The 17339-nt window shown below is 33.5% G+C and overlaps 1 protein-coding gene across 1 annotated transcript; it reads right to left on the bottom strand.

Moving 5' to 3' along the window:
* Positions 1-419: 419 nt before the first annotated feature.
* LOC143067255 (2-acylglycerol O-acyltransferase 2-like) lies at positions 420-4915 on the bottom strand. Its single transcript, XM_076240364.1, has 5 exons — positions 4804-4915; positions 3004-3497; positions 2125-2299; positions 1407-1606; positions 420-771 (listed from the first exon to the last, which is right to left on the bottom strand). The coding sequence occupies exons 2-5, from the start codon at positions 3491-3493 to the stop codon at positions 614-616; spliced, it is 1023 nt and encodes a 340-aa protein (XP_076096479.1). The 5' UTR covers positions 3494-3497; positions 4804-4915; the 3' UTR covers positions 420-613.
* Between the last annotated feature and the right edge of the window lie 12424 nt (positions 4916-17339).

Below are 17339 nucleotides of genomic sequence, written 5' to 3'. Positions count from 1 at the left end.
ACAATCCCCTTCCTTTTCATGAATGTGACCTATCGAATTAGACTATTTACCGGATTTGTAATAACATAAACAACACGACGGGTGCCACATGTGGAGCAGGATCTGCTTACCCTTCCGGAGCACCTGAGATCACCCCTAGTTTTTGGTGGGGTACGTGTTGTTTATTCTTTAGTTTTCTATGTTGTGTCATGTGTACTATTGTTTTTCTGTTTGTCTTTTTCATTTTTAGTCATGGCGTTGTCAGTTTGTTTTAGATTTATGAGTTTGACTGTCCCTTTGGTATCTTTCGTCCCTCTTTTACATAGATGTGTATCTTCTTAATTGTTAATCAGATTTGAACATCGATAAACTACTTTTGCCTAAGTTTTTGTCATTGCTTTGTATCTTCTTACTCGTTTTATCGAATATGAACATCTACATTAATTCAAACATTTATTAATATTGAAGCTTTCTCCTTTACTAGCCATTGTTCATATATCAATATAAATCTTGCAAAAAGTCATAAGCATTTTAAAAGCAGCTAAATGTACTATTTATAAATACAATGTATTTCTAAGCATAGCAGTAATTTTAATCATCCTCGTCATGGGATGAGATGATAATGTTATGGTTATCAATCTATGAAGTTTAAGTGGTGGTCAGCTGGAACGCCATATTTCTCTTTATGTTCTTCAAATAATTGTATTAATGCATCCATATATTGTTTATGTAACTTGTCCAATTGTTCTTGAGACGGACACTCTGTCTTTGGGACATCTATTGGTTTACCAACTGCAAAATGAAATAGAAACGCCATTTAATCAATTCACACATAAGGTGAGGTTTTGTCTTTTAATAAGTCAATCATATTCAGGTACTCTCATGTAATGATGTTCGTGATGCTGTATTTGGGAGTACTTTCATTACGACTAAAGGTTAAAAAAAATATTTCCAAATAAGGTTGACGGTAATTTTTGGTGCATGACGATAAAATGTACACTTTCATTAAGACGATAACAAAATCGACAGATTTTTGGCAAATAACGTTTATTTTTTTCCAAAAATAACGGTAACAATAATTAATTTAGAGCTTTGACAAATCACGATAAGGATATAGTGACGAATGACGGTATCATTTTAACCGTTAAGCTAACGGTTTTCGAAAATGACCTTCTGACGCCTGACAGCAAAGTACATTTCTAGCATCGCAAATGTGAAACAACCAAATAAAAGGATGGTGTTAGGATTCAATATATCGATTTAGGAAGAAGTGTGTTATAATTCTAATTACAACATCTACAAATAGAGTTTATATATTTGTTTTATCATTGTCGAAGGTCGTACGAAGTCTTGTCTTTTGCATCCTCATCCTTTGGTATATGTTTCATCGACAATTTTAGTTCATCCCTTCATTTTCATATACTTACAAACTGTATGCACTGGTTTCCTGAACGGTAGAAGGCCAAATGTATAGTTAAATATCCCTCTGCCATGAAATAATGGAGGAGAAAATCCAAATTTTTTTGTCATGAAATTTTGTATGCCTCTCAAAAATGAACCCTCTTTGTTATCTGCTTGAAGGTATAAATCTGTTTCTCCAAATGAATATACAGGAACTAAAGATGTCCTGAAAAATAAAAAATAAATACAGTCTTTTTATCAACTGAGAACATTCGGAAACCAGAATATTGTTTTCCATGTAAGTCAAGTCAAGAGCCTATAACTTAATGGGTGTCGTTGTCTGTTATATTTGGAGTTTTATTCGTTTATTATTTTAACGTTAATTAAGCCGCAGTTGGCTTTATATTTGGCTTGTTTCAACCTTTTTTTCTTGCTGGTGTCTTTTATAGCTTATTACCAAGGACGATTCATGAATGCCTCTGAGAAAATATACTTTTGGTTTGAAATATGTTCTACATATTTTGACAGTATAAAAAAATGCACAAAAAAGTAACCGTCAATTGTTAAACCTCTAATTAGTACTCATAACTAGTTTCTATGTTCAGAAATACGATCAATCTACATGCGGTATCAGTCTAAGAACTTTAGACTGTAGGCATTAACGTTTATGAAGCGAACATGGACTTTTAAAAATCGAAGCCAAAAGGGAAAAGATTGGTTAAACTAACCTTACTAGTCACATACCCTGTTTTTAATGCTATTTTGATAAAGCCTTTCTTATTTTTTAGTTTGAGGTTATACTGTCCTGGATTGGCTTCTAAAGCTTCTAAAGCGCCACCTACAACAAGTCCCAAGGCTTGACCAGATTTATTCTTTGTTAATATGTGGGTCATACTGCTTGCAGTAACAGCTACTCCGCCTGAAAATAAAACAAAAGGCTCTTAGTGTCTCTTGGACAATTTCGTATGGGCATCGTCCATGTTCGCATAAATATTCATAGACATCGACAGCACTGGCATGATTTTAGTTATTTAGGTGTCTGATTTTCAATATTTTTAGAGCTTATATCCAAGTATCTCTTGTGAACGTTTGGTTCATTCAGTTTGACCTTGATAAAAAAGAATTTAAGCATAGTATAGAGGTCACCAGAAGGTGGTACATATCGGTTTCATCTCGTTGAACATATAAGTATATGTTTTCAATAAAAAACGCAATTGTTTAACTATTTATAACCAAAATGGTGTGGGATTTTTTTTCACACTCGTTACGAGACATAATTATTATATGCATGTAAATATTCCTGCAAAAGTTACTTCATCGGAAAATATAACTTTGTAACACTTTAAACAGTAAATTGAATGTTTTGTTATATATATGTAATGTTTTATTTATCTAAAAGGTGTCTTCAATTAAATACAAACGGTTTTCCCACTGTCAGGAATCAAATATAAAAAACAAAATGCTCTCTTATTTTATGAATTGGTATAATAATCTTTACTGCAGAAGCTGCAACATATTTTTATGATGTTTAAACTATAATTTTGATAAACATGTATCGAACTAAATCCATTGGCTCACTGTTTATTAAGAACCTGGTATCTTTTTTTATTGACCTGCTCTTACCTCCTGCCATGAAATAATCTCGATACAATGGAAACTGAAAGTGTCCCGCTAGAACCATTAAATACGGTGTCAATCCAGGAAACTTCTTACTCCATCCGGTTCCTTCTGTTGCAAAATTTCCAAAAGCACTCACACTAAGTACACCATGAGGATGGAAACCCATAATGTAGTTTTTATTGGGGTCTAACTCAGTTGTTTTGACAATTTCTAAAGGAAAATAGTTTGCAAAATGCGTCCAAATTTTCCACCTCCTTATCCAGTTAATTCGCCTACCACCTCGCTCGCTTCTCTGTGAGTCAAAATAGTAGAACAGGGCATAAAGTAATGGTATGTAGTAGTAATTGGTCGCTATCAATACGTACAGAAACAAAAATAAACATCCAAATCCTAGAAATAAGAACGAAAACGTCCACTGAAAAACAGCAAAAGTTTGAAGGCGTCTTTCAAAGGGCACATCTAATGGTGCGAACTCTATCCCTAGTATCTTCATTATTCTGAAAAGAAAAAGTAGATTTTCAATATGAAAAGCATCTGATCTGATTTTACCTTTTAAGTCTGTAATTGTTGTTGATAGTACAAATATCTGTACAAAGACTCTATCTGTTCTTTTGACATAACTTAATTTTCTCATATTATATGTAATAACTCAGATGCTAAAACTTAATTCACATGCAGTTTTAAGATATAAGGGAATGAGTTGATATTCATAAACAGTGCTATGGCTTTGTATAGATGTTTGGGTATTGATTGATTGGTATTGGCTTTACGCCGCTTGAGTGCAAAAAGGCTATACGTACCGCGGTTTGGTGTTGAATTATGTAGGGTAACGTAGTGTGATGTGATCTGAAGGATGAATCAAATGTTCACTGTTGTCACTTCACCTTCAAGATTCCATGACATGCAGTCGTTTTATTATAATAACGACAATCTTCTATTGTACTATGTAAGTTTAAGAAAGAGGTAAAAATATTTGGCCAAAGAAATTTATAAAAGAAGATAGCCGTGGACTTTGTTTTTTCGATTAATAATTCAGAGATTTTGTGATAAAATTTTAGCAAAATTATGTCGGATGTACTATATCGGCTACCTGTAAAATTGATTGAAGACCTGATATTTTGACCCTGACTTCACAAACATTCAATGTACTGCACTTCATACTATTTTTAGTCAAAAATATTTGATAATCTGAATATATCTACTCGATCATTTATCACGCATGTTATATGAATGTGAATTGAATGAGAGTTTGGGAATACCGGTACGTTATGCATGTTATGAGAAAGCAACCCGCACGAAAGGCTTAACCAAAAGACACAGAGTGGCAGACGCGGTCCCCCCAAAAAAGCATGCGTCAACATTGCATGGTCCAAATCGCAGACAGTAAAAACAATGGTGTACAACAGCGACTTTACTAAAGTTAACATAAATTTCCCGAAATGGTAAAAAATGTTTCAAAAGATGAAATATTAAACAATCGTTGACGAGGTTCCATACATGGGGCATGCAGATGAACATATGTTGCGGGCCCAAACTATTATTCAGAGATATCTACACTGTCCCCTTTTCAGGATGCATCGGCCTTTTACAAAATGTTTTAATTACTATTGATTTTTTTACATTCTTTTTTGTTTTTGTTGTTGTTGTTGTTGTTTAAGTCTAGCATGCCGAAGTAAGATGCAAAATATGTAATTAAAAAGAATGTTATCATCCAAATCTACTGTATAAGTTTCAAGGGTGCCTCTTAAAAAGCTTAAAAAGCAGAAAAAGTAATATACAATGCAAGTTAATAACTTTACTTACATGTGTGATCGGATAGTCCTAATTTTATAAATAAGTTGAAGGACTATACACTATGAACAAGGTAGAAAATAAACATTTGATAACAACGATAAAGTACACATAACATGTCGTATTTATATATAGATATCCTCTTGAGGTTAACGACTCAGCCGATTGCCAAGTTTATAAAGCCGCGCATATTTGATTTTCCTTAACTCGGAAGAAGCGCGCTTCAAATTTACCGTAGTCCGTACAAAGTGATGATAAATGGCCGCTGTTCTTCGTGACAATAAACGATACGTACGGAAGTTAAATGCAAGTTCTTTTTTGACTAGAAAGTGTGCTAATCAAGCTGTAATTAATAAGTAAATATAATAAAAAGAATGTCATTTGGTTTTTAATTTTAATATTAGCATGCATATAGTTCCAATCCCGTTCTCTTTTCACGAATGTGACTGCCTACCGAATTAGACTTATTATCGGGTTTGTACTAACATGAGCAACACAACGAGTGGCACATGTGGAGAAGGATCTGCCTACCTTTTCGGAGTACATGAGATCACCCCCAGTTTTTGGTGGGGTTCCTGTTGCTAAAGTCTTTACTTTTTTTATGTTTTGTGTACTATCATTTGTCTGTTTGTCTCTTTTCCAGATAAGAATACTAGTATTCTAGTTAATTTACTTTCACTAATGGTAAGCGTTGGCGAAAGCAATCTTGATCTCTCACCAGAATTATGAAGAAGCTTTGAGCAACCAGATTACTTTAACATTATCATTTAGTTTTAAAATAAAACTTGGGGAAAAGTGTACATCTTTTTAAACGGCTGGACTATAAAAAATGTGAAAGTATTGCATTGCTATGCAATCTGATTAGATTGATTGCTATGTTTCTTATATTGCCAGCATGTGTAAAAAATATCCGTCAAATCCAATCCAGACCCGTATTATAAGAAAAATAACATAAGAGTACACAAGACCACACAAAACAACAACTATCTTCTCCCGAGATGATAAGCCTTCACTCAAAAACTACCACTGTCCAGTGATCCCAGACAAAAATCCGAGGGTGAACCAGCTCTTTAAAAGTCTAGATTAGATGATCAGTGACTGTGGTGGGAGAGGCGGTGGCAGAGGTAAACGTTACCAGCGCATAAGGACGAAAGCATGTTAATGAAGATAGAGCAGGGGTATAAATCTAAATCCATACACTGTAAAAATGGTGTTTAGATCCTAAACACAATTCTAAGCACATCTTTTGTGCACTTTTTTTACATGTTTAGATCTAAACGTGTCTCAGTACAATGTGTTTAGGATTGTGTTTAGAATGGTGTTTAGCTCAGAAAAATGTGTTTAATTTCTATACACTTTCATTTTTAAACGTGTTTAAATTCACGTCATGTTTAAATATTATGTGCTTACTGAAAAATGTGTTTAGAAATTAAACACAATCCTAAACATGTTTAGATCTAAACATGTATCACAAGTGTTTAAATTCTAAGCACGATATTTACAGTGTAGTTTTCTTTAAATTTTTTTTCCAAATTGTAGGTTATATCACGGTTTTTCCCTCAAAATATAGTATTAGTAAATAGTCACAGAGCTTTTTCGAGTTACAGGTTGTGCAAAATTGTCAGATAATACATTATTAAAACAATTTCTCGTGATAGAAAGAAAACGATAGAATTATCAGATAAATTAGATCTGAGAAGATAAATTTCATAATTTGTATTGGGTCACAGGACTCGTTTTATTGCTACTAAACAAAATTAAATTCCCTTCACACATGCAAAAAAGTGCTAAATAAAAATAAAAAAAAACCACTCGTAATAATAAGATAAAACATTTTTAATTTTGATGAAAAGTATAAAACAAATCAATTCCATTCTTCATAAAAAATTTGATATTTTGTTAATAATCTATAGACCGATTGTGTTTTGCTATTTCCCAACCCAAGAGGCGGAAAATACCCGAACATCCTTAATATTTGTTGGATAGCTTCCATATTGAGGCAGTCAGGCACCTGTCTCCCTGTTTGATCAACTAAAACCGAGAGAGAGAAGAAAGATAAAATGTAGAACTTGTACGATGTGTACAGGCATCCAAATAGTGTACGATGTGTACAGGCATCCAGATAGTGTACGATGTGTACAGGCATCCAGATAGTATACGATTTGTACAGGCATACAGATAGTGTACGATGTGTACAGGCATCCAGATAGTTCCAAATATAAGGTTCAAGATAGTTCCAATTAATAGTCCAAAATGGTTTCATAAAATAAAAGGCCACAGTGACTGTAGATACAAATAATTTGCTTTAGGACGGGAGAAGGCATACCTACATTGTGTAAATACCGGTATCACTCTTTTTCAAATTATAAATTTTCTGAAACTGACATCATATGATCTTATGAAGATGTTCGATTTTTATAGACAGAATGATTTTTTTACATTTGGTCGATGTGTTCTTCAATAGACAGTTGGCATTCCTTTAAGAACCGATTGTTCTCTCCCTTTTCTCACCAACCTTTACACTTCAAAAGGCAGACTTCTCGAGAAAAATAGAAGAAGCTAGTATATTAAGATTATGCGATATTAATGAATTATCTTACGGTGGTTATATATCTCAACTTGTACGATTCGCTCGTGCATGTATGTAACAATGTTTTAGATTTTAACGAGTGAAATTTATGTATTACTGAAAAATTATTACACCAGGGTTTTCAATATCACAAACTAGTCAAAACATTTACTAGATTTTATCATCGGTATAAGGACATCATTCGTTAATATAGCTCAACATGCAGACATCTTATACGTTCAGGTATTTCACATCCAATATTTTATGGAAATATTCTTTATAAAGCTCAAAAATGTCAGTTTTGACCTCAGAAGCTAACAAAATCTTTAAATAGACTTATTAAGAAGGGATATAGTTTCGATACTGTTGTCAGGTCATTAAAGATTGCATATTTTGCCGTTAATATTGATTCACTTATAGGGTCTTTGCATCGGAACTAAATACATTTATTTAAAAACCAGTTGTTGGCATGACACGGGTTATGTTTTTCTCATATATCATATGATGGTATGATACTAAACCCCTCACGGGGAGGATTGTGCCTGATATTCATTTGATGAAGACATAATTTTTATATCAGTTTAATTGAAGTCTGGAGCTGGCATGTCATTTAACTGCTAGTAGTCTGATGTTATTTATGTATTATTGTCATTTTGCTTATTTTCTTTGGTTACATCTTCTGACATCAGACTCGGACTTCTCTTGAACTGAATTTTAATGTGCGTATTGTTATGCGTTTACTTTTCTGCATTGGCTAGAGGTATAGGGGGAGGGTTGAGATCTCACAAACATGTTTAACCCCGCCGCATTTTTGCGCCTGTCCCAAGTCGGGAGCCTCTGGCCTTTGTTAGTCTTGTATTACTTTATTTTAACTTTTAGTTTCTTGTGTACAATTTGGAGTTTAGTATGACGTTCATTATCACTGAACTAGTATATATTTGTTTAGGGGCCAGCTGAAGGACGGCTCCGGGTGCGGGAATTTATCGTTGCATTGAAGACCTGTTGGTGACCTTCTGCTGTTGTCTGCTCTATGGTCGGATTGTTGTCTCTTTGGCACATTCCCCATTTCCGTTCTCAATTTTATATCAAAATTCCAAAATTTGGCGACCAAGTCTATGTTGCTTGCATATAACAACTTTGATTTTCAAGAAAATGTGTGATACCCCCAGCTGCTCATTCTGGACCTAAATGATTGATGAAATAGGGGCAAAAGATACCAGAAGGACAGTCAAAATCAAAGATCGAAAATAAAGTGACAACGCATAATTTAATGTTAGAAGCATTTTTTTATTACTGAGTTGTTATTGGCTTTGTACTAGCTGTCAGTTAATGTGAGTACTCTCAGATATAAAACAAATGACAGACAAAATATATTCCATCTAAAATGTTGCAAATCTGAAATGAAGCAAATAAATATCACCCCAGAAGGAACATCTAAATTACTAAAAATTTAAACCCATCAAAAGCAATTGGTCCAGACAAAATATCACCTCATTTTCTAAAAGAAGTACATCATGAACTTTCACCTTTAGTATCTGACTTGTTCAATTCATCAGCAAATACAGAAACAGTACCAAATGACTGGAGAGAAGCCATGGTTACACCAGTCTTCAAAAAAGGAGAAAAATCTAATATAAACCTGAAAATATCTCCCTCACCTGTATTCTTAGTAAATCATTAGAACATATAATTGTGTTATCTGTAATGAAACATCTTGATAATCATGACTTACTATACCCACTGCAGCATGGGTTCAGATCAAAATTTAGCTGTGAAACACAACTGCTATTATTTACACAACAAATACTCGATTATATGGTAAACGGTAAACAAACTGACGTAGTTGATGGATTTTTCGAAAGCGTTCGATAAAGTGGACCACCAAATACTTATCTTAAAACTGAAACGCATGGAATATACAATAAAACATCAGACTGGATCGAGGCATAGTTATCTCACTGATCCCCAAAAGTGGTAGTTGATAGTTACACATTAAACACTGAGCTGTCCTGTACTGTCAGGCGTTCCTCAAAGCTCTATTCTTGGTCCATGTCCTTTTCTGATTTATATAAATGACATGGTAGACAACCTCAAAATTAATGTTTGTCTCTTTGCAGATGACACCATTGAGTGTTTAACAACATCATCACTTACTGACTGTCACACCCTTCAATCAAACTTACATAAATTTGAACAATGGGAGAAAGAATGGGCCTGGCTAATGTCTTTTAACCCAGACAAATGTGAAATCATCCACATAACAAGAAAGCGTAAACCCATTATCTTTAAATACACACTAGTCTACATGATCACATATTAAAATCAACAGACAAAGCAAAATATCTCGGCGTTACCATCACAAACGATCTGACATGGAATTCACATATAAATAACATCACAAATAAACCAAATGCATCACTCACGGATTTACACTTTTTTCGGAAAGAAATGTAAAAACCAACAGCAAAAAAACAAAGAACTTGCTTACAAAACATATATATATATATATATATGATATCAGACCAAAAATTGAATATTGTAGTATTGACTGGGACCCCCAGCAGAAACAACAAATTCAAAAAATTTAAATGATCCAGAGAAGAGCTGTCAGGTATACACCAAATCAATACAGCTACCAAATAAGCGGTCCGTGTAACACTTATCAATTCAAAGTTATAAAAAGTTTTGAAATTTTGGATTTTTGGAATTTTGATCAAAGTTTTAAAATATCAAAATTTCAAATTGTGTAAAAGTTTTGAAATTTTAAAATTTTAACCAAATTATTAAAATACTAAAATTCTAAATATTTTTTTTAAATTTGATAGTTTAGGATTTTGATCAAACTTCTAAAATATTTAACCTTACGTGCAATGTTGATTATTTAACTTTTTGAAAGTTTGATTTTTTAAATTTTTGATTAATATATCAAAAATAGAAAAAGGGCAAAAAGAGGGGTACCTGTAAAAAGCGAAACGAAATAAAAGCGGAACGAAACGAAACAATATGATTGAAAACATACTGATACTTAAAAGTTAATGTATGAAATAAAACCACAGACAGACAGTTGTAAGCGGTGAAAAATTGGATTACAAAATAAATATTTCTCAAAAGAAGAGAATTCATTTCAAAACAAGACGTACGGATCTGATATTGGCCATTTTACTTGCTGGTTTTTCTAGCACCCATATTTTAGGAGAAACAGGAGTAACAGAAAAACTGAACAACTCGCAGTAGGTCAAATAGTATGTTTAGGTTGAGCATGTATATATATTTTCTACTGAACTCTAAGCAATAGAAATACACGGTGTATTATCTCTTTTGATTTCAAAATTTTCTGTTTTGCTCTACGACTTCTTACTTTCTGCAATCATGTTGGCTAAAGACTATATCATTTAATCTGTTCTTTGTAAGTTGTTGGCCCTTAATATTCAGTTGTGAGCGTTCCCTAAGAAGGTCGATCCAGAAAAGCGATTCGGTTGTAACTTTTAACGTTATGTTTTCATTTTTATCGGTTGTATGACGATCATAATTATATTGCCTTGTATCAATGATTTTAGTTAATATTTTTTTGGTACGGTAGGAATACTGAATGCATGGTGTCCCAATTAAGGTTGTTCTAGTCTACAATGTGGGAGGATATATATATATATATATATATATATATATATATATATATATAATATACAACTCGTCTAAACATCAACCCAACAATGTTAGATCTGTAAATTTGCTTTCGCAAATTTTTGGTTCTTCCCTCGCCGGGATTCGAACCCATGCTACTGTGATATCGTGACACCAAATCGCCTGCACTGCAGCCGTCCCGCTAGACCACACGACCACCTGGGCTCTCAAAAAAAGAGCTCTCGCTGGCCGTGTGTTACCTTTCCACGTCAGTTTTAATCTAGCAGCGTACTGCAGTACATGATATATAAGGCATGAAGATGTTATTGTTACAGATCAGATAAATTATCTATAGTAAAGGATCCTACAAATTAATGTAATATACAGTCACAGAATAATGGGTTGATGTTTAGACGAGTTGTATATACATTATGTACACAGCCATGTATCACCATCATTGATGGCGATCCGATGGATACTTCTGTTGTAGAGTTGTCACTGACTCAGACGTACTTATGAATATAATTATTTTCTGTGACTGTATATTACATTAATTTGTAGGATCCTTTACTATAGATAATTTATCTGATCTGTAACAATAACATCTTCATGCCTTATATATCATGTACTGCAGTACGCCGCTAGATTAAAACTGACGTGGAAAGGTAACACACGGCCAGCGAGAGCTCTTTTTTTGTTGAGAGCCCAGGTGGTCGTGTGGTCTAGCGGGACGGCTGCAGTGCAGGCGATTTGGTGTCACGATATCACAGTAGCATGGGTTCGAATCCCGGCGAGGGAAGAACCAAAAATTTGCGAAAGCAAATTTACAGATCTAACATTGTTGGGTTGATGTTTAGACGAGTTGTATATACATTATACAGTCACAGAAAATAATTATATTCATAAGTACGTCTGAGTCAGTGACAACTCTACAACAGAAGTATCCATCGGATCGCCATCAATGATGGTGATACATGGCTGTGTACATAATGTATATACAACTCGTCTAAACATCAACCCATTATTCTGTGACTGTATATTACATTAATTTGTAGGATCCTTTACTATAGATAATTTATCTGATCTGTAACAATAACATCTTCATGCCTTATATATCATGTACTGCAGTACGCCGCTCGATTAAAACTGACGTGGAAAGGTAACACACGGCCAGCGAAAGCTCTTTTTTTTTGAGAGCCCAGGTGGTCGTGTGGTCTAGCGGGACGGCTGCAGTGCAGGCGATTTGGTGTCACGATATCACAGTAGCATGGGTTCGAATCCCGGCGATGGAAGAACCAAAAATTTGCGAAAGCAAATTTACAGATCTAACATTGTTGGGTTCATGTTTAGACGAGTTGTATATACATTATGTACACAGCCATGTATCACCATCATTGATGGCGATCCGATGGATACTTCTGTTGTAGAGTTGTCACTGACTCAGACGTACTTATATATATATATATAAATATAGAATAATACATGGCAAAATCCGTATCGCATGCTGTATCACCACGAGAAACCAATATCAGTCCCGAGGGCCGAAGGTCCCGAGGGCTGATATTGGTCGAGTGGTGATACAGCATGCGATACGGATTTTGCCATGTATTATTCTGTTTATCATATATTTTCATAGAATCAGATTTATGGGATATCCATTTTTTTGTTTTAAATCGTCTGAAATTATAAGTTAGCAAAGACCCAGTGGTGGATCTCAGCTGTTGTCTGCTCTATGGTCGAGTTGTTGTTTCTTTGACACATTCCCCATTACCATTCTCAATTCTATTATGATTTCCTGTATTTTTCCAGCTTACTTGGTTTTTTTTTTATAGACATCCTTATTTGCTTAATATCCACACCGTAATGCCCCCTATAATCTTATTACATTCTCAATATATGTTGAAGACCATGTATTAAAATGCAGTCACTAACGATACTGTCCTATTATTCCAATTTAAATTAACATTTATCAAATAAATATAAGATGTAGAAATGTTAAAAGTTTTATTGTGTATTTGGCGATGATATCATTCATGATCATTTTAATTTGCTGAAGAGTTGAACAGCGAGACAAATATTTCTTGAAAACATTGCTATCTACATGTATTCTAACCAAAATTTAAACCGTAAAAATTTGCATTTGTGTTATATCCATCAGGTAATGAAAACAAACTTCACCAAAATTATGACCAAATAACAATAAAACTTCATATATTTCTATATCTTATTGTGTCTTTTTTATATGTAAAAATCGTTCGTAAAGTTACTGGGTAATATGGGGACGAAGTCCCCAATAACAGTAGAAAATTCAATAAAAAAAAAAAATTCGGGAAAATTTCCCGAATTTTTCATTGTACTAATGAACTCAAAATCGTTCAATTTTTTTTATGTCATGTTTTGAAATCCCGGACCTGCGCAGAAATGTACAATATACTTCCTTTTTCCGGTCTCGTTTGTATGGAACTTTGAGTAAAATATATATTTATCAGTCTAGTATAAAATAGGAAGGAACGTGCAATACCAATTTCATTTTTTATAATTCCTTGATATGAAAAAACGTTACCTAATGATAGCGTTTCTTTGTTTACATTGCATATGACGTCATAATTTAAATAACGTCACAACTAAAATCCCTAACAACAGAACCAAAATCGGAAACGTTACGGTATTTCCGTTTCTTTTTTTTTGACAAATAATTAAGTTACAAAAAAATAATTCATACAGACTTCGTCCCCATTTACAGGTAATGCCTGCCTCATATTAATTTTTGGAAATGATAGGACATTTTTTTTTTAATCGGAACTCATTTTTTTCCTATGCTAAGAAATACAGCAACTGAACATCATATGTCAAACGTTGACGTCATTCGAATTGTGACGTCATGCCAGGTATGCGATACGGGTTTTGCCATGCGATACGGGTTGTGCGATACGGGTTTAGCCATGCGATACGGGGTATGCGATACAGGGTAGGTGATACAGACTGGAAAAAAGAACCTTTATTAGATATACAAAATTGCTGTATTTTGTACTAAACATATGATAAATATATATATCTTATTTACGCTGAAATTAGACCAAATATTAGTAGATTGGAGCCAAGATACTGTTACAAGGTATCTACATAAACTCATCATAGATGGATACCAGGGTATAAATTTTGCCGGTTTTTGCGCCAGACACGCCGCGTTTCGTCTACAAAAGACTTATCAGTGACGCTCCATGCAAATAAAGTCAAATAAAATTAAAAAGGCCAAATAAATTAAACGTTTATATCAAACTTATAGCTCTGGTTTTGTAAAAGTTGAAACCATTCATATCATATATAAACGTATACCATAAACATTATTTTCAGCATTCATATGTATGTAATAGTTGCCGCTGTACTACATTAAGCGCCCATCTATCTATGTGTAGGTGTCGGCATTTTGAAAATTGAAAATTCTTTTCAAATTAAAGTTTATATCAGCGATATACTTAATAAAATTGTTAGCGCTTCGACAAAACAACAACACCCCACCTTTAAAGTTAAATGGTTGCCCCCTTATAGACAACGTTTGGACTGGTTATCATATACGTACATGTAGCTCCATTATGGGTTCTAGATCAACCACTGTTTTTAAATACTGCGAGTTGGTCAGTTTTCATTGTTACTTCTAAATGTTGGGCACTGCCGGGGAACACCAAATAGCTCTGAATTATTTATCTCAAACGCTAACCTTATATAAGAGATTTAAATTAACTTATTTAATTCCGGTTTAAATAGGTTTAACACAATTTTTTTGATAGAGGCACAACCTTAAAATTTCAGAATACTGTTATCCCATGTGATGTCTCATATGTTTTATATAATAAAAAAAAGGTTTTTCTTTCCATTATCTATTTTGTAATTAAACATGATTTGATATATTTTGTGCTATTTATTTATAACTAAGAATGATTGTTATCAGAGCCGTGTTTACATCAGTGTTTACAGGTACCCCTCTTTTCGCCCCTTTTCTATTTTTGATATTTTAATCAAAAGTTTAAAAAATCAAACTTTCAAAAAGTGAAATAATCAAAATTACACGTAAGGTTAAATATTTTAGAAGTTTGATCAAAATAATAAACTATCAAATTTAAAAACAATATTCACTGTGCTTAAACGGCTGTGGGTAACTTAAGTTACCCACAGCCCAAGATGGAGCCGCCTTGCGTCGGTTAGATACTTTTCTTCTATAGAATAACAATACCATTAATGCATCAATTAAACAACTGAATTTAAAAGTTGTATTAATCGTTTAGGGAAACCCCTAAACTGGAAAGGTGATTAAATTCTACAAAATAAACGATAAAAGCACGATTTAAAAAAACACTAAGGCTGTCCGTAACTTCAAAACAACTTGTCCGTAACTTTTTTCATCATACCAATAGAGATGTCCGTAACTTTCAAAGAATCGACATACGCGGATGTAATGTTTAAACTGATGATAGAGATTGCATCGAATACATATTCACAAAACGAAGTAGATGTCTAGTATGATATAATTCATTGTATCGATGGAAGACAAAATTGGGAAAAATATGAAAAAAGCACGATAAATCCGCAAAACTCGGGTCTCATTTTGTATAACGTATACCCATATCGGCTAGTTCGGAGGGTTGTTTCCGATCATAGCAGATAAACTGTTGAAACATCATTGTTCGTTTTTATTTTTGAACAAGTAGACTACACAAGTATTTTTTTTACACATACATGTAGCATGTATAGACTTACTGATTTTCTGCCAGCAACGACAAGGTTAGCGTGAATCCGGGATTTTGGAGGGGAACCCAAATTGCCCAGGCATGCAGTGGATAGACTATACGAGACTTAAGTGCACAAACTTCTTTCCGTCTTTTTGAAAAAGCCAAAAACACTTTTCTCTCATCCCCACAAAAACAAATCCCATCAGCATTGACAGTAAAATAAAAGGGGTGTCAATCTGGACACACTGGGACGTTGCGCACGGTGATATTGCGGCACCCTGGTCAAGATTTGCAGTAAATGGGAAAACTTAAAAAAAGGACATTTTGTATCAATGAATAAACCTAGTTTTACAGCTAGCTGCATATTTTATTTGTACACAAGTTGCATTAAATCTCATTAAACTGAATGAAACTAAAAGACACAATAGGTAAAAGTCAGTGACAATAAAAGGAACAGAGCAGTCAACATAGTGTAACAATTCTACATAGTATATAAAAATATAAATAACTACGTAGGACAACAGGGTAATTTAATAGTCTAACAACCCCTGATAACATACAAAGAGAGGAAAAAACATACTAGGAAACATATTCAAAAAATCATAACACTATAACTAACTGGTGGGATGTATAAATACCGAGCCGCGTCAAAGAGTATTCATCAAACTACACATAGAAAGAAACAGAGGTGAAGGTAAACCGCAAACATATAATTAAACTCAAAACATTAAATAGTATGGAAAAGCCTTGGTCTGAAGCGAAAAACGTCGATAAGACGCACATCAGTAAATAAAATTTCAAACCATAACCAGGCTGGAGTACCACAAACCCCACATAAAACTTCTGTGGTGTAAGTATGATGCGTTAATAAAATCACATTTGGTGGTGAATGAGTAGTATAAACGCCGGGAAGGTTACAAATATGATGTTAATTGTCTTCTAATTGTTGAAATTATAATTCTTAAAATTTTAAATCAAAAGTTACCCACATCTAAAAATAAAGTTACGGACAGTCTGCTTAATTTCGATCAAAAAGTTACGGACATCTTATGCATTTTTTAAAGTTGGCCTTGTGCTTTAGTGAACTCTATATTAACAAATTTATGGTAATTGTTAGTCATTTCTTTATTCAATAATCATATAAATATTTACATTCTGCATGAAAAACGTCGCAAAAGGTATATTTTGTATGAATTAAATATCAACGAGTTTAGAGTCCGCCATCTTGGGCTGTGGGTAACTTAAGTTACCCACAGCCGTTTAAGCACAGTGAATATTTAGAATTTTAGTATTTTAATAATTTGGTTAAAATTTCAAAATTTCAAAACTTTTACACAATTTGAAATTTTGATATTTTAAAACTTTGATCAAAATTCCAAAAATCCAAAATTTCAAAACCTTTTAAAACTTTGAATTGATAAGTGTTACACGGACCATAAGCCATGCTTCACTGACATCTAGCGGCAGGCATACCTTACAACAAAGAAGCCGAAATCTCGCATCAGTCACCATGCTTTACAAAATCATGATTTTTTTTTCAGGTGCAAAACAACATGTATAGTGCTAGTAGATCATAAGCATGTTTTATCTATATCACTCGGTATATAACCACTGAAATAATAAAAAATAAA

This window comes from Mytilus galloprovincialis, chromosome 3, assembly GCF_965363235.1.
Source record: "Mytilus galloprovincialis chromosome 3, xbMytGall1.hap1.1, whole genome shotgun sequence".
In the NCBI taxonomy this organism is placed as follows: domain Eukaryota; kingdom Metazoa; phylum Mollusca; class Bivalvia; order Mytilida; family Mytilidae; genus Mytilus; species Mytilus galloprovincialis.
This window is presented reverse-complemented; position numbering and strand designations above follow the sequence as displayed.